The sequence below is a fragment of the Pelmatolapia mariae genome, linkage group LG18, assembly GCF_036321145.2.
Source record: "Pelmatolapia mariae isolate MD_Pm_ZW linkage group LG18, Pm_UMD_F_2, whole genome shotgun sequence".
NCBI lineage: Eukaryota > Metazoa > Chordata > Actinopteri > Cichliformes > Cichlidae > Pelmatolapia > Pelmatolapia mariae.
Genome location: NC_086243.1, coordinates 33,804,613 through 33,832,400, shown reverse-complemented (window position 1 = coordinate 33,832,400; position 27,788 = coordinate 33,804,613). Strand labels below are relative to the sequence as shown.

At 41.8% G+C, this 27,788-nt stretch overlaps 1 protein-coding gene across 1 annotated transcript in view; it reads left to right on the top strand.

Annotated features, from left to right (window-relative positions):
* LOC134616906 (immunoglobulin lambda-1 light chain-like) overlaps window positions 1-27,788 on the top strand; it is a 47,915-nt gene that overhangs the window by 1,861 nt on the left and 18,266 nt on the right. The window contains exon 3 of the mRNA XM_063461975.1: window positions 27,532-27,539. Coding sequence (XP_063318045.1) covers window positions 27,532-27,539 — 8 coding nt within the window. The remainder of the gene's footprint in view (window positions 1-27,531; window positions 27,540-27,788) is intronic.

Below are 27,788 nucleotides of genomic sequence, written 5' to 3'. Positions count from 1 at the left end.
TTATAGAGGATGAATCAGTCATGGTGCCTCATCTTTCTGTCACCTTCTTTTTTCTCTGATCTACATAAAATGATCTCAATATTTCAAATTTGGAATCACAGGACAAGATTTCTGCTTTCTGTTTGTATTTTCTGACCAATCACATTCAAGCAGGTTTGGCTGCATGAAGATAAAAAGTCTGTGAGAAGAGCAAAACAGTCTATCTGCTGAAAATGCATCTCACCATAAGATATAATCCAGACATGACTTTTTATTGATTTTCTCAAAAATGTCTCTGCTTTCATAAACAATGAGCAATTACAGGAAATTGACTTCTTGGCCCAGATATCTTCTGGACAAACCAGAAACTTCGGAAAATTGGGCATTGTATCCAGAAACTAATTCAGTAGACTAATCGATGGGTTTCCACATTGTCCAAACCCACCAGGTCAATTCAGATCAATTAAAAAAATTTTGTGCAGGGCCAATTCACAGCAGCAGTCGCCTCAAGGTAGTTTATATTGTAATGTAGACCCTACAATAATACAAATACAGAAAAACCCAACAATCATATGACCCCCTCTGAGCAAGCACTTTGGCGACAGTGGGAAGGAAAAACTCCCTTTTCACAGGAAGAAACCTCCGCAGAACCAGGCTCGGGGAGAGGTGGCCATCTGCCATGACCAGTTGGGGTGAGCAGAGAACAAAAGACATGCTGTGGAAGAGAGCCAGAGATTAACAATAAGTCATGATTCAGTGCAGAGAGGTCTATTGACACATAATGAGTGAGAAAGGTGATTGAAGAAGAAATACCCAGTGCATCAATGGAATCACCCAACAGGCTAGACCTACTGCAGCATAACTAAGGGAGGATTCAGGGTCACCATTTTTCTTTCTTTGTCCCTAGCTGGCGGTTGGCAGGGGAGTTCGTCCACGAAGCCAATACGCCGCCATGGGTGCCATAGGGTTTTCATCTTGGTCAGCGATGGTCAGCGATTCAAGGCTTTGCGATATGTGGCTTTTTTTTTTTTTATTATAACCTTTATTTAACCAGGAAAAATAATCCCATTGAGATTAAGAACCTCTTTTTCAAGGGAGTCCTGGCCAAGAGGCGACAACACGTTAAAAATTACAAAGTTACATACATATTGTAAAATAACAATTACATTTTAAACAACAATTTTCTCTGGCTCTCTCAATCTAGACTTAAAGGCATTTAATGAAATAAGATCTGCTATCTTCCAATCTTTTTGCATCGTGTTCCATGTGGATGGGGCAGCATAAATAAAAGCCCTCTTTCCCAGTTCAGTTCTGGCAAATGGAACATTAAGCAACAAAAGATCGCTTGAACGCAAGCTATAGGAAACAGTGCTTTTCCGTGTGAGCAGATCACAAATGTAAATGGGCATTTGACCAAGCAGGGCCTTATAAATAAAGATGCACCAGTGAGCAAATCTCCTGGAGGACAACGAAGGCCACCCCACAAGAACATACAGATCACAACAATGGGTCAAAGCCCTACAGTTTGTAATAAACCGTAAAGAAGCATGATATACTGAATCGATCTTTTGAAGACACTGGGCAGAAGCATTCATATACAGCAGATCACCATAATCTAAAACAGATAAAAATGTAGCATTCACAAGACGCTTTTTTGTCTCAAAGGAAAAACAAAATTTGTTTCGAAAGAAAAATCCCAATTTTAATTTGAGTTTTTTCACAAGATTGTCTATGTGAGGTTTAAAGGTCAAAGAATCATCAATTAGAAAGCCAAGATATTTATACGTATGGACCACTTCTATTAGGACACCCTCAAGAGTGGACACCACAGGGACAGTTTGAGAAGAATTCTTCATGTTTGAAAACAACATTAGCTTGGTCTTATCAGCATTAAGAACCAATTTCAGCTCCAAAAGTGTGTGCTGAACCTGTCACGGCGAGTGAGATGAGCCGTGTGGAAAATAAGGGAGGATCCAAATGCAGGCACTTGTACAGGTGAGAGGGTGGTTTATTAAACACAAAAAGAAAAGGACAAAACAGCAAACGGGACCGACAACTATCTAAACTGAGAACAACTAAACTACTGACACAAACCAGGACCTGAACATGAAGGAGGATGAGAGCGGGCGGAAACAGAGGACGGTTGACAGCAGGGAAACACACAGAACGAAGCAGGGTAGATACACAGACGGACCAGCAACTACAATGACTGAAGACATGACTTAAATACACAGAGAAACACAGGGAGATTACACACAGGTGGTGGACACAGCTGGGAGTAATTAATGAGACGAGACAAGAGGTAAAACTGAACACACTCACATGACGCAGACCTTCACAATAAAACAGGAAACAAGAACACTACACCAAGACGCAGACCTGACACTGAGAACAGAAAATGACACATGGAACTAAACCCACACAAAACATGAGAACACAAATCCTAAATACCAATAAACAGAAACATGGAACTCAACAATAATCATCATCACCATCATCACAAAATGAGGAAACAATCCAACACCAAGATAACTGAAACACAAAGTGCCAGAGAAACATAAAGAACAATCCATAATGCAAAAGTAAACCAAAACATAATAAACTCAAAATACTGGGTCCGATAGACCCAGAACCGTGACAGAACCACGTCAAAAGCTTTCTGCAAGGATTGTATTGCTTTTTCGAGGTTTGAGCCAAAGGAATAAATAACTGTGTCATCAGCATAAAAATGCATACTGGCATTGGACACATTTTGTCCCAAGTCATTTATATACATGATGAACATCAGAGGTCCTAAAATTGAACCCTGTGGCACCCCAGTGTGAATATTCAGAAATTCTGAGCACAGATTTTCACATTTAGTGCATTGAGTCCTGTCACTCAAATAATTAGTAAACCAGGAAACAACATGTCTAGACAGCCCTAACGAGAGCAGCCTCTGCTTTAAAATGGCGTGATCCACAGTGTCAAAGGCTTTTGATAGATCAATAAAAAGAGAAGCACAGTGCTGCTTTTTATCAAGAGCAACAAGTATGTCATTTATCACTTTTGTGGCAGCCGTGACAGCACTATGCTGCTTTCTAAACCCAGATTGTAGTTTTGAAAGAATTTCATTAGAGTACAAGAACTCTTTTAATTGCTCACTAACAAGAGATTCAAGGACTTTTGCCAAAACACACAAGTTTGATATTGGCCTGTAGTTAGTCAAAATGGCCGGGTCGCCTCCTTTTAATATTGGCGTAACAAAAGCAGACTTCCAGACAAATGGGATTTCATTATTTTGAATTGAAAGATTAAAAAGGATCGGCTTTGACCTTTACTTGCTCGAGGGTTAGGTGTCTTTCTTTAAGATCATCTTCTATTTGCTCAATCCAAGTCTTCTTGGGCACGTCACACTTGATTGTCCAGTGGGAGGGGCGCTGCTGCAGCGTAAGTTGGTATGCTACACAAGGGTCGCTCATTCGGCAGACATGGCCAAACCACTGCAGTCGTCGCTTTGACTACTTTTGCGCTCTTGCTGAGATGGTCACGGAAGGACATTGGGCAAATCTGATGCAGACAGCACATTTGGAAGACCTCGAGCTTGTTGAGGTCATATTTGAGGATGACCCGGGTCTCGGATTCATAGAGAAGAATGGGTAATACCAGTGTGCGGTACAGGCAGATTTTGGTGATGAGGGTGACGTTGGTCTTCTTCCAGTTGTACCCTTCGGAGGGAGGCGAATGTCGCCACCGCTGGATTCTGGAGTGTATTTCCGCAGCGTCACCTGATCCAGCCCTAACTATATGCTTTATCAAAAAGGAATGTATTAAGTCTGATCTTAAAAGTTGAGATGTTGTCTGTCTCCCTATTTCAAGTTAGAAGACACAGAAGATTCGCCTGAAAGCTGAAGGCTCTGCCTCCCATTTTACTTTTAAATACTGTAGGAACAACAAGTAAGCCTGCAGTCTGAGAGCAAAGTGCTCTAATGGGGTGATATGGTAGTATAAGGTTATTAAGATAAGATGGGGCCTGATTATTCAAGCCTTTGTATGTGAGGAGGATGATTTTGAATTCAATTTTGGATTTAAAGGGATTGGTGTAATCCGTGCCAGGAAAGCTGACACAGAGTGACAGAAAGTGCATTTGTGTTGTCATGCTGAGAGTGAATTTTTAAAAAAAAAAAAAAAAGCATATCATGTGAGATTTTACAGAATTAGATTAGGTCATCCAGGGATGAAATGAAGACTGCTTTTCAATTGACTGCTTGGGCTATTATTCCCAGTTGCCAGAATCTGAATGGGTGTTAATGTGAAATGACTGGGACAAGCCAGCTAAATCCTTTGAACTTCATTCCTGACGCTGACACACAAAAGTTAGAGCTGCATTGGTGTCTTTGTGTTTCTGTTGAAATCGGGCAGAAATTAAGAAATTGAGCTGCTCATTACGAATCAGAGGTAATCAGATTGTATTGGCCGTTTATGGCTGATTGCTCATTGTTCATTCTCGATTACTGTGAAGAAAATCATCTTGCTGTTGAATTTAGCTGTCATGGGTTGGGTCGTGTGACCCAGTGTTTGAGTTTATGTATCTTTTTTATTCATTTGTGCCCTAGTTTAGCTCATCTAGTTTATTTTGAGATTGCTGTTTAGTCCTTTGTTCCTTAGTTGTTTATGTCATCTCCCCCTGTACTAAGTCTCCCTGGTTCATGCGTCATTATGTTTAGTTCATGTCATGTCTAATCTCCATGTTTCCTGTTTTACTTTGAAAGTCTGTATTCAATGTCAGTGTATTTAGTTTCACCTCTCCTGTCCTGTCGTTAGGTTCATGTGTGTCAGCTGTGCTCCCATGTGTGGCCACTTCCCCTAATCATCCCTCTTGTGTATTTAGTCTCTGGCTGTATCCCAATTCAGGGTCTGCAGCCTTAAAGGCTGCATTTTAAGGCCGATTACGTCACAGCGGCGCGCCGAAGGCTGTCCCAATTCAAAGGCTGCTCGAAATCCGGCCCTGAAATGCGGCCTTCATATTCCTGAATTTTAAGGCTGTGGCGATGTAGACTTCGTGGCCCAACATATCCCACAATTCATAGCGCGGCAGTCACTGTGGATAATTTTGCCGCAGACGGCAGAAGCGTAGCGGCCGAAGAGTAAACTGTTAAACGTAAGTACTGAATATTATGTCACTTATTTATGTGCAAATGTTTAATAATGAGGAACATTAAAACATTACTGTTGGCCACATGTCGGCAAAGTTATTTGCCATTAGCGATGTTTGTACTTTCAGCGTTTACTTGGTTTTAAAGCCTTTAAAATATAATAATACAATAGCTGACCTTAATCTTACAGAGAATGTGATGATTTTATGGATAATTAAAGTCAGTCATATATCCACAAACACAACAAGCTGAAAGTCAGTGATGCTGCTCGGTTTGCAGTCCTGAATATCACGGCACAAGCAGGATTCACTGCACTGTTAATGTTAGCTATGTTATATTGCTGCCTCTGTTCGGTGGTGTCGAGCCAAACGGACTTTAACGTGTGTTTGAACGAGCTGACGGTTCACTCGTTAAGCTGAAAGAAAGATGCTTTAATCACAGGAGTCACACATGTGTCCACTGTACCATCTGGGAACTCTTCTTGTTTAGCACTCGTAATAACACAAACACTAAATCCTCCTTCTCTTGTGCTGTGACAGAGGATTTCTTTAAATCACCCTGCCGTTCTTCAGCTGAGACGTCTGAGTCAGAAAACACACAAACACTGCAGAAGTTTTTCACTCGCGAGGGGCAGTCATGGAACGCACGAACTGCGCCCCACGACTGTCTGCGACCTTTATTTATACAAGATTGTGTGTGTGTGTGTGTGTGTGTGTGTGTGTGTGTGTGTGTGTGTGTGTGTGTGTGTGTGTGTGTGTGTGTGTGTGTGTTACATAGATAACATCATCACTCCGGTAGCGGGACTTTCCCTTTTCTACATCTGTATGTTCTCGTAAAAGAGCTGAGCTTTCTCCTTTCTACATCTAAATGTTCAAAACAACAGGAAGTGGTTACTCTTTGCATAAGTTCAGCACACAAATTACTAGGTGAAAAGTCATGTAGAAATATGCTAAATGGCAAATAATGAAAGGATACATTTCATGCAGCTGAACACATATATACAATATTCTCTTGACATGCTGTTTTGTAGCAGTGTATACACCTGAGACTGTCACCTGTCTGTCTGTCCTGCACTCTCTCTCTTTTTCTTTCTCTCTGTGTAATAAAAGTATGAACATGTGTTTATAAGTTACACTTGTGTTTAAATCCTGCAGTTTATCACACATTTGATTTCCATGTGTGACAACTGCAGGTGTCCAGAGTGAGGACAGACTGAGGGACCCACTGCTGCACATCATCTGTGAGGCTTTGCACCCCTGATGATCCACCAGGACAAACTCAGCAGTGTGTGAGGAAGAGGAGGAGGAAGAGCCAGCAGCAGCTGACAGATGGAGAGAATAGACAGACTGTTCCCTGTTTGTGAAGGACCGCTAGGAAAGTTTAAAAGAACTAATTGTCTGTCCTGAATCAGTCTTATTAGGTAATGTTCAAATAATTTGATCATTCCAGTGTTTTCAGTGTGGGAGAAAGTACTCAGGGCCTTCAGGTTACACACTATGAAAGGCAGCAACAAGTTTAATATTCAGAAACCTAAAGTATGTATCAGCAGCAGAATGGAGCTGAAAATAAATGTTTGTTTCAGTTCTATGAAGCTTTGAGTATTTTGGATTAGTAGCACTGCTGTGTTTGTTGCATCATATTGTTGTAATTGTTTATGCTTTATATATGCTGAGGTAAGTTGATCTATAGTGTTACATCATATTCTATAAGGATGTTATGTGTTTGTTTACTTTCTGCCCAGTTTGACCCATTTAGCAGAAGTCAGCCTGTTTACGGCTCTGATATCTATTCTGTATGACTTAAAGCAGTTATGACATGGTCTGATTTTCTCACCCAATAAAGGAATATTTCATATATCAGTCTACTCTTCATTCTATCAGAAACAGTTTTCACAGTTCGTACATTTTCCTTTTTACACATATATGTAAGCATTGAGCCAAATTTAGTAATGCCAACATATTAGACGAACAATATTCAAATCAAATCAAATCACTTTTATTGTCACATCACATGTGCAGGTACACTGGTACAGTACATGTGAGTGAAATTCTTGTGTGCGAGCTTCACAAGCAACAGAGTTGTGCAAAATACAATAATGTAAAACAAGCAAAATATAAAAATGGCTAATTTTTATATTTTGCCTCTTATATATAATACATCTACATATATAATACATCTACATATACACTGTCAAAGATACTTGTCTTTGAGTGAAGATTTAAGGTGATAGGACATATAAATAACTGCAACTTGAATCTTTACTGAAGCTCAGTATTAGACACAGAGTTCACTCACATGAATTTCACTCACATGTGCTGTACCAGTGTACCTGCACATGTGATGTGACAATAGAAGTGATTTGATTTGAGAGTTCAAACTCACTGCTGTAATAACTTATAATGATTAATATAATAACTATAATATTGGCCATATCTTTACACTGACTTTAGTCTCATGAACAACATTAGCTAATTGTTATTTACTAGCTAATCTTAAATGACTGTTCAGTACATAAATGAAGGCCAACAATCATGTTTTACAGTCCTGTGGTCTCAGCCTCAGATACTTATTAAATCACTCAAAGCTCGTGTAGAAACAAACACACGAACAAAATATGTTCTCCTTCATTTCTGTCAAACAAAGCTGTATGAAACGTTTCCAGCGGTTGGTGTTATGGTTGCTAGGCAACCTGGGCAGCGCGACGGAGGCTAGACCGTCCCATTTCACAAGCCTCGCACTTCCGGTCTTAGCGGTCTTTGAGTACGCGGCCCTTGAGGGTCGTTGAGGCTGCGTACTTTAAGGCTGCAGACCCTGAATTGGGATACAGCCTCTGTGTTTCATGCAGTCCGTGTCGCGTCGTCTGTGTTCCCACCTCCATGTTTTCACGGTCAGTCTTTGCAGTTATCATCATAGTCTCTGAGTCTTCTTAGTTTGTCACAGTACTAGTTTTCCCAGTTTAGTTATAGTCTAGTTTAGTCGCGCTGTCCCTGCTTTGTTTGTACACTTTGTCTTCAGCCATAATAAAGGCTCGCTTTCTGTTAAGTTCACTCCCGTCTACTCACTTGTGTACGCACCTGGGTCCATCACACACACCACCGCACGGCCTGTCTCCGCAGACTGTGACATTAGTGTCAGTTTAGCATATTGCCTGTAGCAATCTATTGCACTGTAACATGAAATTGCAGGTGTCCTTGTGGAAAATCTTTTGTGCTGAAGTGGTGCATTTTATACATGTATTATGAATGTTAATCAAGAATACAAGTTTTTACCTTTTACCTGAGTATGTCTGAAACCCTGTTAGACAGAAAGAGCTAGAGTGTTAACAGAAACCCAATGAAGAGAACCCAAAATAGGAGAAATATGCTTCCTCTTATAAGTCCTTGTCAGTACTCTTGCTGCAGCACTTTGGATCAACTGATGGCTTTTCAGGAATTTTTTAGGACATCCTAAAAAATGGCTGACTTCTCTTGGCTCTTGACGGAGGCGGTCGCACTTTCTCCTTCTCCCTCTCCCTTATCTTTCCTGCCTGGCTTCTCATGTCTTTGTATAGTCTCGCTTGTTCTCTAACCCTCAGAGAGTCTCCCAGAATTATTCTCTAAAAACCTAATAAGGAATTAAGGATTTGATCAACTGGTCCCTTAACGAAATTGACATCTCCTGGGCTTGGGAGAGCCCGATTGTCCTGCGGAGACGTTTGCTGCCGGATACTCGATGGTTACGTTGTGTTTCTGGTGACACTCTTGATGGAGGACATTGAACAACATCTACCAATTTGGAACCACGATAACAGAGTTCTGGCAGATTGGAGCTGGCTCGGACCTGGCTTATCGAAGAACAAGACGCGGCTACAGCTGTTCAAAATCCCACAAGGCTGGCCGACATGATAGACGATGGACAGGGCTGTGAGTACTCAGACTGTGTTTATTGAACGCAATATGGATAAGATCTTGGAGAAGCTCATGGCTCTGCAATATGGATAAGATCTTGGAGAAGCTCATGGCTCTGCAATATGGATAAGATCTTGGAGAAGCTCATGGCTCTGCAATATGGATAAGATCTTGGTGAAGAACAACAGGAATTGAGAGACCTGGTGACCAGTGACGGACATTAGACCAACTGTAAAATTGGACCAGTTTGTTCGCACTAACCAAAACAACTACAGTCGTGGTCAAAAGTTTTGAGAATCACATAAATATTGGAAATTGGAAAAGTTGCTGCGTAAGTTTTTATAATAGCAATTTGCATATACTCCAGAATGTTATGAAGAGTGATCAGATGAATTGCATAGTCCTTCTTTGCCATGAAAATTAACTTAATCCCAAAAAAACCTTTCCACTGCATTTCATTGCTGTCATTCAAGGACCTGCTGAGATCATTTCAGTAATCGTCTTGTTAACTCAGGTAAGAATGTTGACGAGCACAAGGCTGGAGATCATTATGTCAGGCTGATTGGGTTAGAATGGCAGACTTGACATGTTAAAAGGAGGGTGATGCTTGAAATCATTGTTCTTCCATTGTTAACCATGGTGACCTGCAAAGAAACGCGTGCAGCCATCATTGCATTGCATAAAAATGGCTTCACAGGCAAGGATTACTAAGATTGCACCTAAATCAACAATTTATAGGATCATCAGGAACTTCAAGGAAAGAGGTTCAATTATTGCTAAGAAGGCTTCAGGGTGTCCAAGAAAGTCCAGCAAGCGCCAGTCTCCTAAAGAGGATTCAGCTGCAGAATCAGAGTGCCACCAGTGCAGAGCTTCCTCAGGAATGGCAGCAAGCAGGTGTGAGCGCATCTGCACGCACAGTGAGGCGAAGACTTTTGGAAGATGGTCTGGTGTCAAGAAGGGCAGCAAAGAAGCCACTTCTCTCCAAAAAAAACCATCAGGGACAGATTGATCTTCTGCAGAAAGTATGGTGAATGGACTGCTGACGACTGGGGCAAAGTCATATTCTCCGATGAAGCCTCTTTCCGATTGTTTGGGGCATCTGGAAAAAGGCTTGTCCGGAGAAGAAAAGGTGAGTGCTACCATCAGTCCTGTGTCATGCCAACAGTAAAGCATCCTGAGACCATTCATGTGTGGGGTTGCTTCTCATCCAAGGGAGTGGGCTCACTCACAATTTTGCCAAAGAACACAGCCATGAATAAAGAATGGTACCAAAACATCCTCAGACAGAAACTTCTCCCAACCATCCAACAACAGTTTGGTGAAGAACAATGCATTTTCCAGCACGATGGCGCACCGTGCCATAAGGCAAAAGTGATAACTAAGTGGCTCAGGGACCAAAACATTGACATTTTGGGTCCATGGCCTGGAAACTCCCCAGATCTTAATCCCATTGAGAACTTGTGGTCAATCCTCAAGAGGCGGGTGGACAAACAAAAACCCACTAACTTCATCTCATGTGGCCCCCTGGCGCCAGCTGGAGGCTCAAGGCAAAAGCTGACGGGAATAACAAAATTCTCCCTTAGATAGCAAGACTGTGTTGTGACTCACCCCCCTTTTCAAGGCCACCCGCGTCGACCGAAGATTGTTGACTTTTAACCGGGTGAAGGGACACTTTCTCTCGGCTGAACACAGAACACACACACACACAAACTGACACAGACCTACACTCACCCCCTCCAAACGCCTTCAAAGCTTATGTCTTCTGTGTTGTGAGATGTGATAATTCATGTGCTATGTGCTGAGGTGTTTTCTTCTGTTCTCAAACTGATCTCCTTTTTGGAACTCAGTCTGGGGGGAGATCTTTTTTCTTCAAGTGTTTCCTCACGTTGTGCATTTTCCATTGTTATTGTTCTGTTCAGGGTTACTGCTCATGTGGCTGACCGGCCAGCTACCTAGCCTGACCTGTCTCCCCAATGTGATGTTTGTGGAACTCTATAATTGACCTTAGTGTGTGAAGAGGACTCTCCATTTACATGTACAAATTGGAGTCTATTAGATAGATATGATACAAACCACTGTAGCGCAGTACCTGTAATACCTACAGCGTGCTCTAATCGCTCTAATAGGATATTGTGATCAACAGTATCAAACACTGCACTCAGGTCTAGCAGGACAAGCACAGAGATGAGTCCACTGTCAGAGGCCATAAGAGGATCATTTGTAACCTTCACTAAAGCTGTTTCTGTGCTGTGATGAGCTCTGAAACCTGACTGAAACTCTTCAAGTAAACCCTTCCTCTGCAGATTATTAGTTAGCTGTTTTAGAACTACTCTTTAAAGAATTTTTGTTGGGTCAAGAGATGACTTTTTAAGCAATAGTTTAAATACTGCTAGCTTGAACGTCTGTGGTACATAGCCAATTATTAGAGATTGGCATAGGAGGAGGAGGATTGGACACAAGATGTAGGAGTCTCAGAGATAAATAGTAAATTCAAAACACAGCTATATTGCTGGAATTACAAAATACATGTCATGGTCCGGAGTCTGTGACTACATGTTTATGTTTTAGTTTATTATTATTCTGTGGTTTTGTTTATTCTGGGTTTCTTCTACTCTCCTTTTTCACGTTTCATGTTCCTATGTTCTGTGTCCCCCAGTCTGTGTTAAGTTTGTGTGGCGTGTCATTACGTGTATGTGTTTCCTGTTTTATTGTGAAGGTCAGCGTCTTATGTGAATGTTTTCAGGTTGCCTCCCTGGTCTCGTCACGTTAATCACTCCCAGCTGTGTCCCCCACCTGTGTGTAATCTCCCTGTGTTTCTCTGAGTGTATTTTAGTCGTGTCTTCTGTCGTAGTAGTCGCTGGTTCATCTGTGTTGTTCACCTCCATTTTCCTGTGCATTCTCCCGCGTTGTTCTCCCTGCATCTCTGTTTCACGTCTCAAGGTTTCAGGTTTGTTTTTGATTAGTTTTTCCCAGTTTAGGTTACTCTTAGGTTTCGTCCTCTTCACTCCTGTTGGTTTCACCTTTGGTTAATAAAGCTCGCTCACAACTACGCAGTCTGCATCTTGGGTCCGTTAATAATTCACACACGGCTTGCCCCGGCAACCCGTGACAATACATAACTAAACTAGAAAGCACTAGAAACTAAACTAAACAGACTGACAGAAAACACAGCCAGAGAACGAGGGAGATTACTGTTAGAATTGATGCTTTTGAGATTGTCATTTGTGCTAAGATATATACAACCATTGCTTTTGTGTCCTAATATGGTTGTCATTGTGCAGAAAGAGCTAGACGATTAGAAGCTTTAGTTTCAGCTTTAGAAAATTTCCATTGCTTGTATGTGTGGTGATTAAAATGTTTCTCCCTTTATTAGAATGCAGCTTTGTGCAGACAATAGAAGTAGCAAGCTGTCTAATCGCTATAATTTTCCATTGCACACAAGAAACCACAAGTTCCTGTTTTTATAAGTTTAGCAGGACTGCTTACTTCTGCTTTTACATTTCACGTACACATGTTGGTTTGTTAGAGGGTCATGCTCTAAACTAGACTAGAGATGTCATTGAGAGGTCACCGCCATGTATGGCGTGTCAGGAAGTGACACACACACACACACACACTTTGCTTACACATGCTTGCCTTAAAACTGTCACGTGGTTAACTGAATTGTGTGTAACCTCTGTTGTCAATAAAAGAGTGACGCAGAGGCGTTAGAGTGGCTTGGACAAGCGAGTGGCACAACTGCTCTCCTTGAGGCTCCCCTTGCAAGTAAAACCATTGTGGTGTCTGTGTGGTTGCTTCCAGTAACAGTTTCTGTTTACCAGCAGGGTTGACTTAAACCCAACATATTTTTATGTCCTTCGACCGGATTCAATATGCCGATGAGAAGGGGAAAGGTGCACTGAAGTCCGTGCACGGTCAGGACACCTATGAGTGCCTGTTGAAAGACCTGGGTCGTAAGATTCACTGCCAGGCTGCTGTTCCTGTGACCAACACACGCACCTTAAAGAGTAAGTTGAAAGAGGGCGACTCTATAACTGTGTGAGTGTTGTAAAAGCAGCTTTCACTGCGGCTACTCCGCCGCTAAAGAGGTTTTGGCAACCTAGGTTCGGCTACTCCACCATAAGGAGGTGTTCGGCTACTCCGCTGTAAGGAGGTTTGATGACTCCGCCTAAGGGAGGGGAGCTGCTTTTACAATACAGGAGTGAATGAGTGAATGTGCAAGTAAAACCATTGTGGTGTCTGTGTGGTTGCTTCCAGTAACAATTTCTATTTACCAGCAGGGTTGACTTAAACCCAACAATTACAACAAGAAACTAAGGGAAATTGAGGGCTTAAATACGCACAAGATAATCAGGGAATAGAGGGAGGAGAAAGACACAGAACGAGAGACAGAGAGAGAGTGACACCAAACTAACATTCATAATCAGACACGATAGACTACACAGAGAAATGACTGGAGAAACAGACAAATTAACAGGGAGATAAGACTGACTTCACAGAGAGAAACCAAATACTAGCACAGGAAACTAGACACACAAGGATGGGGAACACATAAGGAGGAATGATAACAAAAAACCTAAGAGTAGATAATAAACTAAGATCTGGGGATACAAGCAGAGAGATCACAACTATAATAACCAAAACCAGGAACAGAATCTCAACCTCAGAGTACTGAATAAACCAGAATCAGAAGTCAAAAACACATGAACACTGGGTCACAGATGCAGAACCATGACAGAGATAGGTTGATCATATTTAAGATTGAAACATTAATTAATGGTAGGACTTCTTTGAGCAATCTTGTAGGGATTTGGTCTAAAAGACACTTTGACAGTTTGGAGGCAGTAATTACTGAAGTTTAGTCAGAAAGACCAGTTGGATATAAAGACTAAATAAATATCAATGGTACTGAAGGTACTTGCACATAATGTTACGTCTGTGAGATTATCATGAGTATATTTTTTATGGATTATATGGTTAAAATTTTAGTTGTTAAGAAATTCATGAAGTCATTACTAGTTGGAATGAATGGCTCAACAACTTTTTGTCATCCTGGCTTCAGTGCTGAAGAGAAACCTAGGGTTGTTATTATTTCAGTCAGTGATGAATAGTAAGATAGTCGAGCTTCATGGATTTTTTTTATTTATTTATTCATTTTTCATAAAGCAGCAAGCTATTTCTCCAGGCTAAATTACAATCTTCTAAATTTGTGATACACCATTTACTCTCAAGCTTACAAGCTTTCTGCTATAAGGTCTGCGATTGAGAGTTATACCAGTGAGTCAAGTACTTCTGATTTGAGGCTCTCTTTTTCACAGGAGCCACAGTATCCAGTGTCATACATAGTGCAAGTAAAATTTTATTTATATAGCACATTTCTAGATAAAGGATCACAAAGTGCTTCACAAGGTATAAAACAAAAACAGTCCAAAGTTAACAAAATGCAATTCTAAAAAGATGTGTTTTTAGCTGTTTTTTAAAAGTAATCAATGAGTCTGCAGATCTTAAGTTCTGAGGAAGAGAGTTACACAGTCTGGCGGCCACAGTGGCAAAAGCTCTATCACCCTTGGTTTTCAGCCTAGTATGCTGATTAACAAGTAGGCCCTGATCACAAGACCTCAGGGACCTACTAGGGACATAGGGCTGTAAAAGTTCAATGATGTAGGCTGGTGCTTGTCCTTGAAGAGCTTTAAATGTCAGAACCAGTATCTTAAAATGGACTCTGAATTCAACAGGGAGCCAGTGCAGCTGTATAAGCAACGGTGTCACATGAGAGTACTTAGATGTTCTTGTCAGAAGCCTTGCTGCAGCATTTTGGACAATCTGCAGACGCTCCAGGGAGTTTTTGTTTAGACATGTAAACAGTGAATTACAGTAGTCCAATCGTGATGAAATGAATGCATGAATAACAATCTCCAGTTCAGTATGAGATACTATAGGGCTCAGTTTAGAAATGTTTCTTAAATGATAGAAGCAGGACCGAACCAGAGATTTGATGTGGACATCCAGGGTAAGAGCAGAATCAAAGGTTACCCCTAGGTTCCTGATAGACGATTTCACAAATGTTGAAAGAGGACCAAGAGCATTCATTATGTTAGGTACATGTCTGTCTGGAGCACATACAAGGACTTCAGTCTTTTCTTCATTAAGTTGGAGGAAGTTGTCAGCCATCCAACCTTTGATGGTTTCTAAGCACACATTTAGAATCTGCAGCTTAGAAACATCTTCAGGTTTAAAAGACATATATAGCTGGATGTCATCTGCATAGCAGTGGTAGCGAATGTCCTCAAAGGGGCTCAAAACATGCTGGAGAGGAAGTAGATACATTAAAAACAATAAGGGCCCCAACACAGAACCTTGTGGCACACCATAGGACAGGGACGTGGAAGATGACCTGTACTTAGAGACCGCCACAGAAAAGTATCGTTCATAGAGATACGAGGAGAACCACTCTAAGGCAGACCCAGATACACCAACCCAGTATTTCAGCCTTTCAAGCAACATGTAATGGTCAACGGTGTCAAAGGCTGATGTGAGGTCCAACATTAGGAGCACAGAACACTTTCCCGCATCATTTTGCATCAGAATGTCACTGGAAACTCTAAGAAGGGCTGTTTCAGTAGAATGAGCTCTACGAAAGCCAGACTGAAATTTGTCAAAGAGATTATGTTTGTCTAAAACTGCTGTAAGCTGCTTAGCCACAACCTTCTCTAATATCTTAGCAATTAACGGTATTTTTGAGATTGGTCTGTAATTGCTACTGAGAGATGGGTCCAGCATAGGCTTTTTTAACAGGGGGTGTATAACAGCAGTTTTAAAATAAGCAGGGACTTTACCAGATCCCAGTGAGGTGTTAACTATGGTGAGCACACAGGGACCAATAGAGTGAAAGACATTTTTGAATAACGATGCGGGTAAAATGTCGAGTGAACAGGAGGATGCTTTTGTTGCATTAACTATTTTTTCCAGCTCTGTTAGTGAGACGGGTAAAAAGCTTTCTAAAATGACAGGCTGAGCTGGCGTAGGAACTGACAATGCAGATGCTGATGGGGACAATTTTTTCCTTACATTACCAATTTTTTCTAGAAAGAAAGAAAGAAATGTTTCACAGTCTTCATTAGAAGAAATAATGGCAGCAGGTGGAGCAGGAGTAATAATATCAGTAATAGTGTCAAATAATACTTTAGGATTACCTTTGCTCTTTGCAACCAGATGAGAAAAATAAGCAGCCCTCGCATCTCTAATTGCATTGTTAAAAGAGGCTAAAAGATCCTTTAAGTAAAGGAGATGAACATTTAAATGAGTTTTCCTCCATGAGCGCTCACCTTTACGACAGTCACGTTTTATGGAGCGGATGTTGTCATTTAGCCAGGGTAAGGACTTGGAAACAGAAACTGGTCTCATTTTAACCGGACAGATTTCATCTAAAATCGAAAAACAATGGTTATTAAATAGATCTGTTAAGAAATCAACGCCGTTTTGCGGGGATAAAGTTAAATTAAAAGCATCCGAGAAATTCTCCGCTGTGGAGGAATTTATGATGCGCGAGATAATTGTGAATAGTGAAGAAGTAAAATTATTAACAAGATAATCAACCTCTGTTGGAGTAGCGTTCAGGTAGCTGCTCTGCTCTGTGCTGGTACAGGGCATTGAAGATGATAACAGTGGGTGGATTATATCCTTAAACTTAGATACAGCACTTTCAGAAAGACATCTACTGTGATGAAATCTGTTCCCCACTGCTCTGTAATAAATTATGGTAAATTCAATATTATCAGGAAATGATCAGACAGGAGAGGGTTTTCAGGAAACACTGTTAAATGTTCAGTTTCTATGCCATAATATAGAACAAGATTTAGGGGGTTCTTTTACATTTTAAGGTAAGCCAGTTGACTATGATAACAGATTAAATGCCATCTTGAGGCTACATAGATGTTAAAATCAACCACAGTTATTATTTTATCCAGGCTGAGCACAAAATCAGATAAAAAGTCTGAGAAATCAGACAGAAACTCTGTAAGGCCCAGGTGGACGATAGATGAGAACAAATAAGACTGATTTTGTGTTTTCCAGCGAGGGTGGACAAGGCTTTCCAACAAATTAAAACTGTGTCCGGATCTTTGGTTGATTAATAAGCTGGTGTGGAAGATTGCTGCCATGACCCCCCTTTGCCTGCTTCGAGGATTCTGATTGTATGACACAGGGGTGTTGATTTTTTTTTTAAATTAGAATAATCATCCTGCTGTAACCAGGCTTCTGTAAGGCAGAATAAATTGATTTGTTGATCAATTATTAATTCATGTACTAACAAAGAGTTAGAAGACTCTTTGGTGCAGATGCGGTTAGTGTATTGTTCTTTTTTTAGTGGTTTTTCATGTTTAAGTCCTTTTTTGCCAATTCTTTGTCTGTTTGGGAACTGACACAGTCTCTACGGAAATGGGTTTTTTTTGGGGGGGGGGCGGTAACAGGAGGAGAGAAGCTGCAGACAGGCGTGTAAGACTGCAGCTCTGCTTCCTGGTCCCAACTCTGGATAGTCACATTTTGGGGGGTTTAATAAACTTCTGTTTCTACTGTCATTTTTAGAAACATGTCCATCTTCTCGGGACAATCTGCCGGTGGAGAGCTAGCAGGGCCTACACTACCTTCGGCTGCACTGGGTACAGGGGCCAGGCTAGCTGTGGGATTGTTGAGGGTGCGAAGCTGAGTCTCCAATTCAGTGATCCTGGCTTCCAGAGCTACAAATAGGCTACATTTATTACAAGCATTATCATTGCTGATGGAGGCAGAGGAGTAAGGCAGAGGAGCAGAAAAGTGCAAGAGGGACAGGTGAAGAGAAGAAAGTCTGCTGCGAGCTAAGCTAAGCAAGCGGATTGCAAGTGAAGACACAGTGAGTGGATACTGTGACTATAATTAGCAAGTGAATCAACAGAGAGTGCACTTCGGATGAAGCACGTGAAGATTACAATGTGAAATAGGAAGTTATCGATAAGTTTTTAATTAAACTGGCTACACTGGTTGTGGCCAGAAGTTTGTTCCCTTAAAAAGATAGCTCCTCCTTCCCACTGTCTGCAAGTCCTGCTTGTAAGGAAATGTTCCCTCTTTCTTATAACCTCTCTTAGTCATGCTTTATCCTCACATAGAGAATTTAGGAAATATGTGATCCTGAACAAAAAGCTTATATTAAGATAGGTGGTCTGAGCCTCCTTCAGCTTTCAGAATAAACATGATTTTCACATGATTATTTCTCTGACTGACAGGAAGTAGATGAAAAGCCAACAGAAGTGTCCTGAAAGACAACCTGAGCAAACTGGTGTTGTTCCCGCTGAGAAGGAAAATCTTTGCTGCAGAGTCAGTCTGAGAAATAGAAGACAATAAATGTGATTCTAGTTCAGTCATCACAGTTTGCAGACTTTCACCATGACATCAGTATCAACAAGAAATGACTGTGCAGTGCTTAGTAACACTGTTGTCATGGAGACTTTTATTTCATTTCCAGCATCGCTGCTGAAGAAAAATCAGAGTCTGAATGGACTAAATTTTTCTGCTGTTAATAGATTTAACAGCAGCAAATGTGATTCTATGTAAAATACAGCACCAGGCCATGACATAATTCATGCCTACTGGCTGAAGAAGCCTACTGCACTCAGTGAGTGTCTGGCAGCACAAACGAACCAGCTGCTAGTAGACGAGACACACCTGGAATGGCGAACTGATGGCCAGACAATCATGATCCCCAAGGATCCCAAAAGAGGGCCAATCCCTTTCAGTGCCACAACAAAAACTGTCATATGCCGTGGGAGTGTCTGGTCAGGTGTGGTCCAGGCTCCTGTTGCCCGTTCCCTCGGGTGGAGTTTGTCAGCTCAACCCCTGCTTCCAATTCCCGGGCCTTCATCTGGAGGGTTTATAAGCCAGCGCTGCCGGCCACTCCCCACCAGTTCGTCCTGCTACCACTAGTGGTAAACTCGGCCTTCACTGTGTTTGGCATCGGTCTGCCTGGGTCTTGGATTAATGTGTTCTCTGTCTCCAGTGTTCTCCAGATACATCACCCGTCGTGCTTGTCAGCAGCACAGGTTCTGTTTCCCCTCCGTTCCCCAGTCTACCTGCAACCCTAGGACTACATACTCACCCCCTCCTAGGCCTGCCCTCCTGCCCGTGCGTCGACAGTGGACCCCCCTGATAGGTTTGTAGCATAAACCTATTCGCTGGAATGTTAAGGACAATTTGCTACACAGCAAAAACAAGACACAAGTAGGCAAAGTTCTTTGTGTTACTCATGCATGAGGAAGACCTGCCTGGAGCCAAGTGTCGTTCCAGCCACTTGACCTCCATCAGACTCTCAGCCAGGTTCCCCATAGCACTCCTTTTATTGTGGTTACATGAATATGCATAGGGTCATTAACATATAACATCTTACATAGGTATACATGTGAACAAAGAATACCTTGTCTGTGCGTGTGTGTGTGTGTGGGGTGTGGGGTGGGGGGGGGGGGTGTCAGAGCGTGACCCCATAAATTACTTCCCTAAACCTGCTGGTCTGAAAGTCCAGCAGTTCATCTAAACAAAAGGCACTTAGGATAAACGTGTCTATGTTAGTTTTAGTCTATCATAAAACAATAAGAGAAAGTACGACCTCTCCCATGCTCCCAGAATGTGGGTGTGAAAGCCAGAACACTCTGGAATGCACACAACGTGTCTCTGCAGACTACTAAAGATCACACATCCTATCACTACACAATCGATTATACACCTCTAATAATATATGGTTAAAGATTTCTTAATACAAATGACAATAATAAAATCTAAACCCATCACCCCCTCCCCTGGACACCCTGGAACCTGGATCAGCTTCCCTGCATCGCTCCCACGGCAACCCCTCCTCTGCCTAATAGCCGGTGTTTTCAAGTAAGCGCAAGACTCTCCATTAGTACCACTCACCTCAGCCCCTTTAATTATTTCCCTGATCAGTAATACCTCTCTCCTGTGTTTGAAGAAGTTCCCGCCCGTGTTCTCCTTGTGTTCCACATCCGTTTCTCCATCACCTGGTCTCCCTCAGTTCCTGCGTATAATTTCTGTTAGACTGAGCCTTGTTTAAGTGTTTTTTTTCCCCTCAATAAAATTGTACATAGTTCGAGCAATTGGGTCTGCTCCTGAGTCCATAGCGTTCTTGTTTGTGACAAAAAGTACCACATAAAAGGGATTCTTAGTGAGACATCATAGTGACTAAGATGGACAGGCACATGGCTCAATACATGAGCGGGGCACAGAAATGAATTGGCAAGAATACCAGAGGGGCAAAACACCAGCTGCTGGTAAACAGAGCAGTCTCCTGAGACTGCAAGACTCGACTGACCAACTTGTGCACCGCCTGGATTGAGTCATAGAAAGCCTATGACTCAATGCCTCACACATAGATCCTGGAATGCCTACAACTATACAAGATCAAGAGGACCCTAAGAGCCTTCATCAGGAACTCAGTGGAGATGTGGTGAACAACACAAGAGGTCAACTTCAAGCTTATAGCACAAGTCACCAAAAAGGGTGGGATTTACCAAGAAATGCCCTCTCCTCACTGGTTCTCTGCATAGGCCTGAACCCCCTCAGTGAGATAGATCATTGACAAGACTGGCTATGGATACCGACTATGGAATGGAGCAATCATCAGCCACCTCCTCTTCATGGATGATATCAAGCTGTATGCCAAAAGTTAACGAGACATCGATTCACTGATTTACACCATAAGGAATACAGCAATGGCACTGGAATGTCAATCGAACTGGAGAAGTGTAGTTGCAGGGTAACAAAGAGAGGGAAGGTAGTCAGAACTGAGGGGACTGCACTACCAGAAGGCCACATGGCAGACTTAGAGGACAGCTACAATCAATCAATCAATCAATCAATTTATTTATAAGCACAATTGACCAAAGTGCTGTACAACATAAAAAGTAAAGCAAACACACACAAAGACAACAAAACAAAAACTCAGTAACAGTTAAAAGCTCGGGATTAAATATGCGTTTTCAGATGGGACTTGTCAAGTGTTGGAGAGATCCTAATTTAAAGAGGCAGACTGTTCCAAAGTTCAGGCACAGCAATTGCAAAGGCCCGGTCTCCTCTGTGTTTCAGTCTGCTTCTAGGAACAATCAGAAGAAACTTATCAGCTGACCTAAGAGTTCTGCTTGGATTATTTCTTGTTAAAAGATCAGAGAGGTACGGGGGAGCTAATCCATTACGAGACTTAAAAACAAGCAATAAAATCTTAAAATGAATTCTATAACGTACTGGAAGCCAGTGTAAACGAGCCAAGACTGGGGAAATATGATTGCGTTTAAGTGCGCCTATCAAGAGTCAGGTTGCAGCATTCTGAACAAGCTGAAGACGAGAGAGCAGAGCCTGGCTGATACCAAAATATAGATTATTACAGTAGTCAAGCCTGGATGAAATAAATGCATGAATTACTTTCTCAAAGTCAGCAGATGACAAAATGTTCTTAACTTTTGCAAGGGCCCTGAGCTGGAAGATGCTGGCCTTTATAACAATTTATTTGTTTCTCAAATGAAAAACTGCCATCAAAGAACACTCCCAGATTTTTTGCAAAGGGAGTTTTGCACTTTTCACAGGGTCACAGGTTCCAAGGTCACCCCTAAGGGAAAAACAAGGGTCAAAAGGTCCTAATAATACAATCTCCATTTTTTGATCCTTTGGCATTAAATTTTTTGAATGTAACCATGATTTAATGTCATCGAGGCAGTCAAACAGAACTTTTAAAGAGTCAGTAGAATTCTTTTTAAGAGGAAAGTGGATTTGGGAATCATCGGCATAACAGTGAAATGAGATTCTATATTTTCTGAAAATAGAGCTTAATGGGAGCATGTAAAGGGAAAAAAGTACTGTGCCAAGGAAAGCTCTTTGATGGACTCCACATGTAAGGAGGGTGGATGTAGATGAAGAGCCACCGAACCTGACAGAAAAACTCCTATCAGTTAAATAAGATCTAAACCAGGGGTAGGCAACTCCAGGCCTCAAGTGCCAGTGTCCTGCAGGTTTTAGATCTCACCCTGGGTCAACACACCTGAATCAAATGATGAGTTCATTATCAGGCCTCTGGAGAACTTCAAGACATGTTAAGGTAATTTACTAATTTGAATCAGCCGTGTTGGATCAAGGACACATCTAAAACCTGCAGGACACCGGCACTTGAGGCCAGGAGTTGCCTACCCCTGATCTAAACCATTCATTGCAGTTCCTTTAATACCCACATAGCTCTCCAGTCTTGATAGTAGAATCCTATGATGCACTGTATCAAATGCCGCACTCTAAAAGCACTAAAATGGCAGGGTTGCCAGAGTCAGCAATTAATAAAAGATCATTAAAAACTTTTAAAAGCACAGTTTCTGTCGTGGTCTGGGTGAGTCACAGTAATTTTCCCCACCCCCTGCTCTCCTCCTCTGGGTTTAGTCTTCATCACTCCTTCCAGGATCACCACCTGAGACTAATCAAGCCGGCTGTATTTAAGACAAGTGTTCAGAACCAGCATTCGCCAGATTGTCTGCTAACCTACATTAGTGTACAGCTCCATGATTCTCATGTTTCTCATAGTTCATGTACTTACCTCTGCTCTCTTGTGTCTTCAGTGGTTCCTTGGAAAACTCCGTCATCCTCGCAATAACCTCACTCACCTGGACGCTGGTCTCTCTTCACATCTCTGCAGTCGGTAAAACTCTCAGTTGGCCTTCTGCAGTCTCACCAGCCTGTCCCCCCTGCTGTTTTTGTTTGGAATCTTGGATCATTACTCTTCTGGACTCACCCAGGCTTGTTTCCTCGCCTCCCCCTCCTGTTAAACTCTACCTGCGAACAAGTAAGACTGCCTCATACTTCAACTGTGGATCTAAGTCATTTTCCCAAACCAACTCTGACTCAGCTGTCCCTCTGTTTCAGTGCCTCTCCACCATCGACTCCCGTGCCACTGCTGAGATTCGCCTATCACAGTTCATGTTTAAGGTTCACGGTAATCTCATAGCTCTAGCTCATTCTATTTACCCATTTGCATTCATAGCAGTGAATTCACTTTGACTGAGACCTCATGGTTCATGTTCATTTGCCCTAGCCCCATTCTTAGCCTTTTTCACCTGTAAATATTATCATCACTACTTCATTGTAAATAAAACTCGTGTTCACTTCATTCTGAGCCACCGTTTGAGTCTGCTTTTGGGTCCACCTCACATTCTGGCTTCGGCTGTGACAGTTTCACTGCTATGTAGCGCTTTGAAATGAGACTGAAATGTTTCTGAGATGCCATTAATTTCCAGAAAAGCCTGGAGCCGAATGAAAACAATTTTTTCCAGGATTTTGGACAGGATGGGGAGTTTAGAGATTGGTCTAAAATTTGAGAGAACTGTTGCATCAAGATTTGGTTTTTTTTTTGAGAAATGGGTGCACTATGGCATGCTTAAGATCAGTTGGAACGGTTCCCATTAGAAGAGGTGTTTATAACAGCTAAAACTCTAGGTCCAATGGTGTCAAAAACTTCTTTGAAAAGGCGAGTTGGGATAATGTTGAGGTGACACATAGAGGGCTTAAGAAGGGAAACTACTTCAGCCAGAGTGCACAGAGAAACAATATGGGGGAACTGAAGGATCATAAGCCGGAGGCTGTGCAGAGTGCACAGAGAAACAAGCTCAAAGTGATCAAAAATAACTGAGGAATATGGGGGAGCTGGAGGAGTGATATGAGACCTGATAGTAGCAACCTTATCGACAAAAAAATGTAAAAAGTTTTCACAGGTGGCTGGAGACATTGGTAAGTTTGTGGTGGGTGGAGGGTTGATAACAGAATTTATGGTGTTGAATAAGACATGGGGCCTGTAACTGTTATTAGAGATGATATCTGATTGAATACTTAGTTTTTGATTTTCTAACAGTGTCCTGATAGAGAAAACAGAGCTACAAATACCTGGGAATCCCAGGGGCAAATGGAAATCACAAAGATGTTGCTAGGAAAGCTGAAACCACCTACAGAGGGTGAGGCAAGTCCTGAGCAGTCAGCTGAATGGGATGAACAAGAAACAGCACATGAACAAGCTTCAAGTACAAGATCCATAGAGGCTGGGGTCTAGGGCACGTTGGACTGAGGTCTGAGAGAAGCAAGATGGCGTCTGTGTTTGGCTGTGCCACTGCCTCTGTCCGTCTGTTTGTTTACTTTTCATGTTGTGCTAGTGTCTTTGCTACTTTTTTGTCCGGCGTCATCTCCCTTCGGATTTATGATCGTCATGCGTTATTGGCGATCAAATCTGCTATGGATAATTTTCAGAGTCAACAAAACAAGGTTGTTTTCCCACCGCCGCTTGAGCGTGGCGCAGCATCCAGTTTACCTCCATTCTTGCCGGTCAGCTCTTTTTTGCTTCCAAGGACTCATCAGAAGAAGCGGGGGAAGAGAGCAGGCTTTTTTGTGCTGCTTCATCGGCTTCGCAGAGAACTGGATCTTCAGGGGCCTTACTCTTGGGCTGCTGCCAGTAAGATACGCCTGAGACTTGTTGGAGCTGGATTAATCCCCACAACCCCCTGTGTTTACCATCTCGGCTGTCACCTGAAACCATGGAAAGCCATGGCTCATCGCGGTAGGAACCCTGATTTACTGTGTGGCTTACCGCACTGTGCGGACTCTGTTCCAGGCTACTCTACACCTGTCCCGGTGGGTCGCAAAATTAAAATGATGTTAATTAATGCCCGCTCAATTGCCAACAAGTCTTATATTTTAAATGACTTGTTCTGTGCAGAGACGCTTGATTTTATGTTTATCTCTGAGACATGGCAGCGTGAGAATGAAGTCTCACATCTTTTAGAGCTATGTCCCACTGTTCATTTCTCTGTGCGCCTCGGATATCTCGACGAGGAGGTGGAACAGCTGTAATTTTTAAAAAGACAGACATTTTTATGTCAGATGATCTCCTCAAGCTGTTACAACTCTTTTGAGATGATTATGATAAAAATTGGAAGAGATCAGCCCATGTACAGTATCTTAATTTATCGTCCACCTGGGTCTGCTGCATCTTTTCTGGCAGACTTGCAAGAACTTTTAACTTCCACTATTAAACTGGGCAAGGTCATCATTGTTGGAGACTTTAACATTCATGCAGAGGACTCATCAAATAGTACCACTAAGGAAGTCCTGAGCATCATGGACTCTTTTAATTTTGTTCAGCATGTATCAGGCCCTACTCACACTGCTGGGCACACTCTGGACTTGGTCTTCACTTATGGCATTTCCCTTGACCACTTGAATTTAAATGACGTTGTTTTTAGCGACCATAAGTCAGTCTCTTTTAATGTGTCTGTTAACTCAGTCTCTTCCGCAAGGTTTTATTAGGCGCAGGCGCTTTATTGATGACTCTGTTATTTCTAAATTTTCTTCCCTTTTTGATTTTAAAACTTCTTTTGATGATGTTGATCTCCTTATTAACTCTTTTAATGAACACTGTCTTGCCATTCTCAATCAGGTTGCTCCTTTCAAAACTAGGCATTGCTCTGTTAGTTCCCGCACACCCTGGTTAGATAATCAAACTCATGGTCTTCGACGCTCCTGTCGAAAAGCAGAGTGTCTCTGGAAGTCCACTGGTCTGGTTGTCCATCTTGAGCACTTCAAAGATCATCTTCACTTATATAATGAGTCCGTGAAAGAGGCTAGAGCCTCTTATTTCAATAATCTTATAAATCATCATAAGAATAACCCAAGAATTCTGTTTGATACCATCAACAGTTTTGTTTCTCCTCCAACCCAGCATGCTGTATTACTTTCTGATGAAGATTGTAATACTTTTCTCCATCACTTTGTAAATAAGGTGATCGACTTGAGATCCAAAATTTCCTCAAGTGCTACCCCCTATAAAGATACCCCTCGGTGTCCTGGGTCATTTATTTCCCTTTCTCCAATCAAACTTAATGATTTAATTACAGTGATAGGTAAAATGAAATCCTCATCATGCTCCTTAGATATATTACCTCCCTCTGTCCTGTCTGGGACTCTCACCAGCATTGGTCCCACACTACTATCCATCATCAACAATTCACTGAGGCAAGGCTGTGTTCCATTCTATTTTAAACAGTAATTAGATCAGGGGTAGGCAACTCCTGGCCTCAAACAAGTAATTCCTCTATTGAAAAAACAGAATCTAGACCCTAGCTTTACTAGTAATTACCGGCCTATTTCAAAATTGCCATTTTTAAGCAAATTACTGGAAAAAATTGTAGAAAATCAGTTCAGATCCTTACTATGCAGATTACAGATTGCTGACCCTTTTCAGTCTGGCTTTCAAAAGCATCACTCCACTGAGACTGCAATCTTGAGGGTCTGTAATGATTTATTAATGGCTTCTGATGCAGGGGATTGTTCTGTGATCATTTTGCTTGACCTCAGTGCAGCCTTTGATACTATCAACCACAAATCCTACTTAACAGGTTGAAGGTTTTGGCTGGCATATCTGGATCTGCCTTAGACTGGTTTTCTTCCTACTTATCAGATAGGACCTTTTCTGTTAGGACTGACAGTTTTACCTCTAACATTGCCCCCCAAACCTGTGGGGTTCCACAGAGCTCAGTTTTGGGTCCATTATTATTTTCTTTTTGTATTCTTCCTTTAGCTGGGATTATTCAATCTTTTAGTGATATTTCTATGCTGATGACATTCAGCTGCATATGTCCTTTAAGCCTCACCAGCTGGATAGGCTGTCCACCCTATTCCAGTGTTTAACTCAAATCTCTGATTGGCTTTCTAACAATTACCTTGTTTTAAACAAAAATAAAACAGAAACCATGATTGTAGCTCCTTCTGAACTACATTCTAAAATCAATCAGGTTCTTGCCTCTTTCTGTCCTTCTGCCAAGTCAAATATTCGAAATCTTGGCATAATATTTTATTCTTCTCTGGGCCTTGACTCACATGTAAAGTTTTTGTCTCCTTCCTGCTTCTTTCATTTAGGGAACATCTCTAAACTCTGACATATGGTTTCCTCAGCTGAATTAGAAAAAATTGTTCATGCATTTGTGTCATCGCGTTTAGATTATTGTAATGCCCTGTTTACCAGCTTGGACAAATCATCTCTTTCTCGCCTCCAAGCTATACAAAATGCAGCGGCCAGGCTATTAACACGTTCTAGCAAGCGTGCTCACATTACTCCCATTTTATATTCTTTACATTGGCTCTGTTAAGGTTCAGATATTGGAGATGGATACAAGAGGAAAACCAAAATAACAACACTGGTCCGGCCGGGTGAAGTCAAACGATGATTTTAATGAACACACGTGTGGGAGATGGATACTGTACGCAGACAGCATCGATCCCCCACCTAGTCATAAGAGCCTAAACATTCACATTCTTTCTCTCACACGGCGCCTAAGTTATGACCTCGGCTCCCTGTTTATCTGCTTCCAACAAGATGGTAGGGGTAAAACTCCTGTAGAATGTGGTCTGTCTCCTCTGCTATCAGAACAGAAAGGCCCTGACTCTCTGCACACAATATTCTCTTCATGATTCAGCAGTATGAAATGTCAAGAAACAGTGTAACACATTCACAGCAGATCAATGGTACAAGATAATACACACCTATCTAATAAATCTAATAATTGTCACCTCTTCAGGAGAATAAAGCAAACTAAAACTACATAATAATTTCACAATCATTAATCAGGGGTATAACATGGCACAAGGTAATATCACAATCCCACAGCTCCCAACAGATTTTAGAATTCGTTTTAAAATTCTTATTTTAACATATAGAGCACTAAATGGCCAGGCC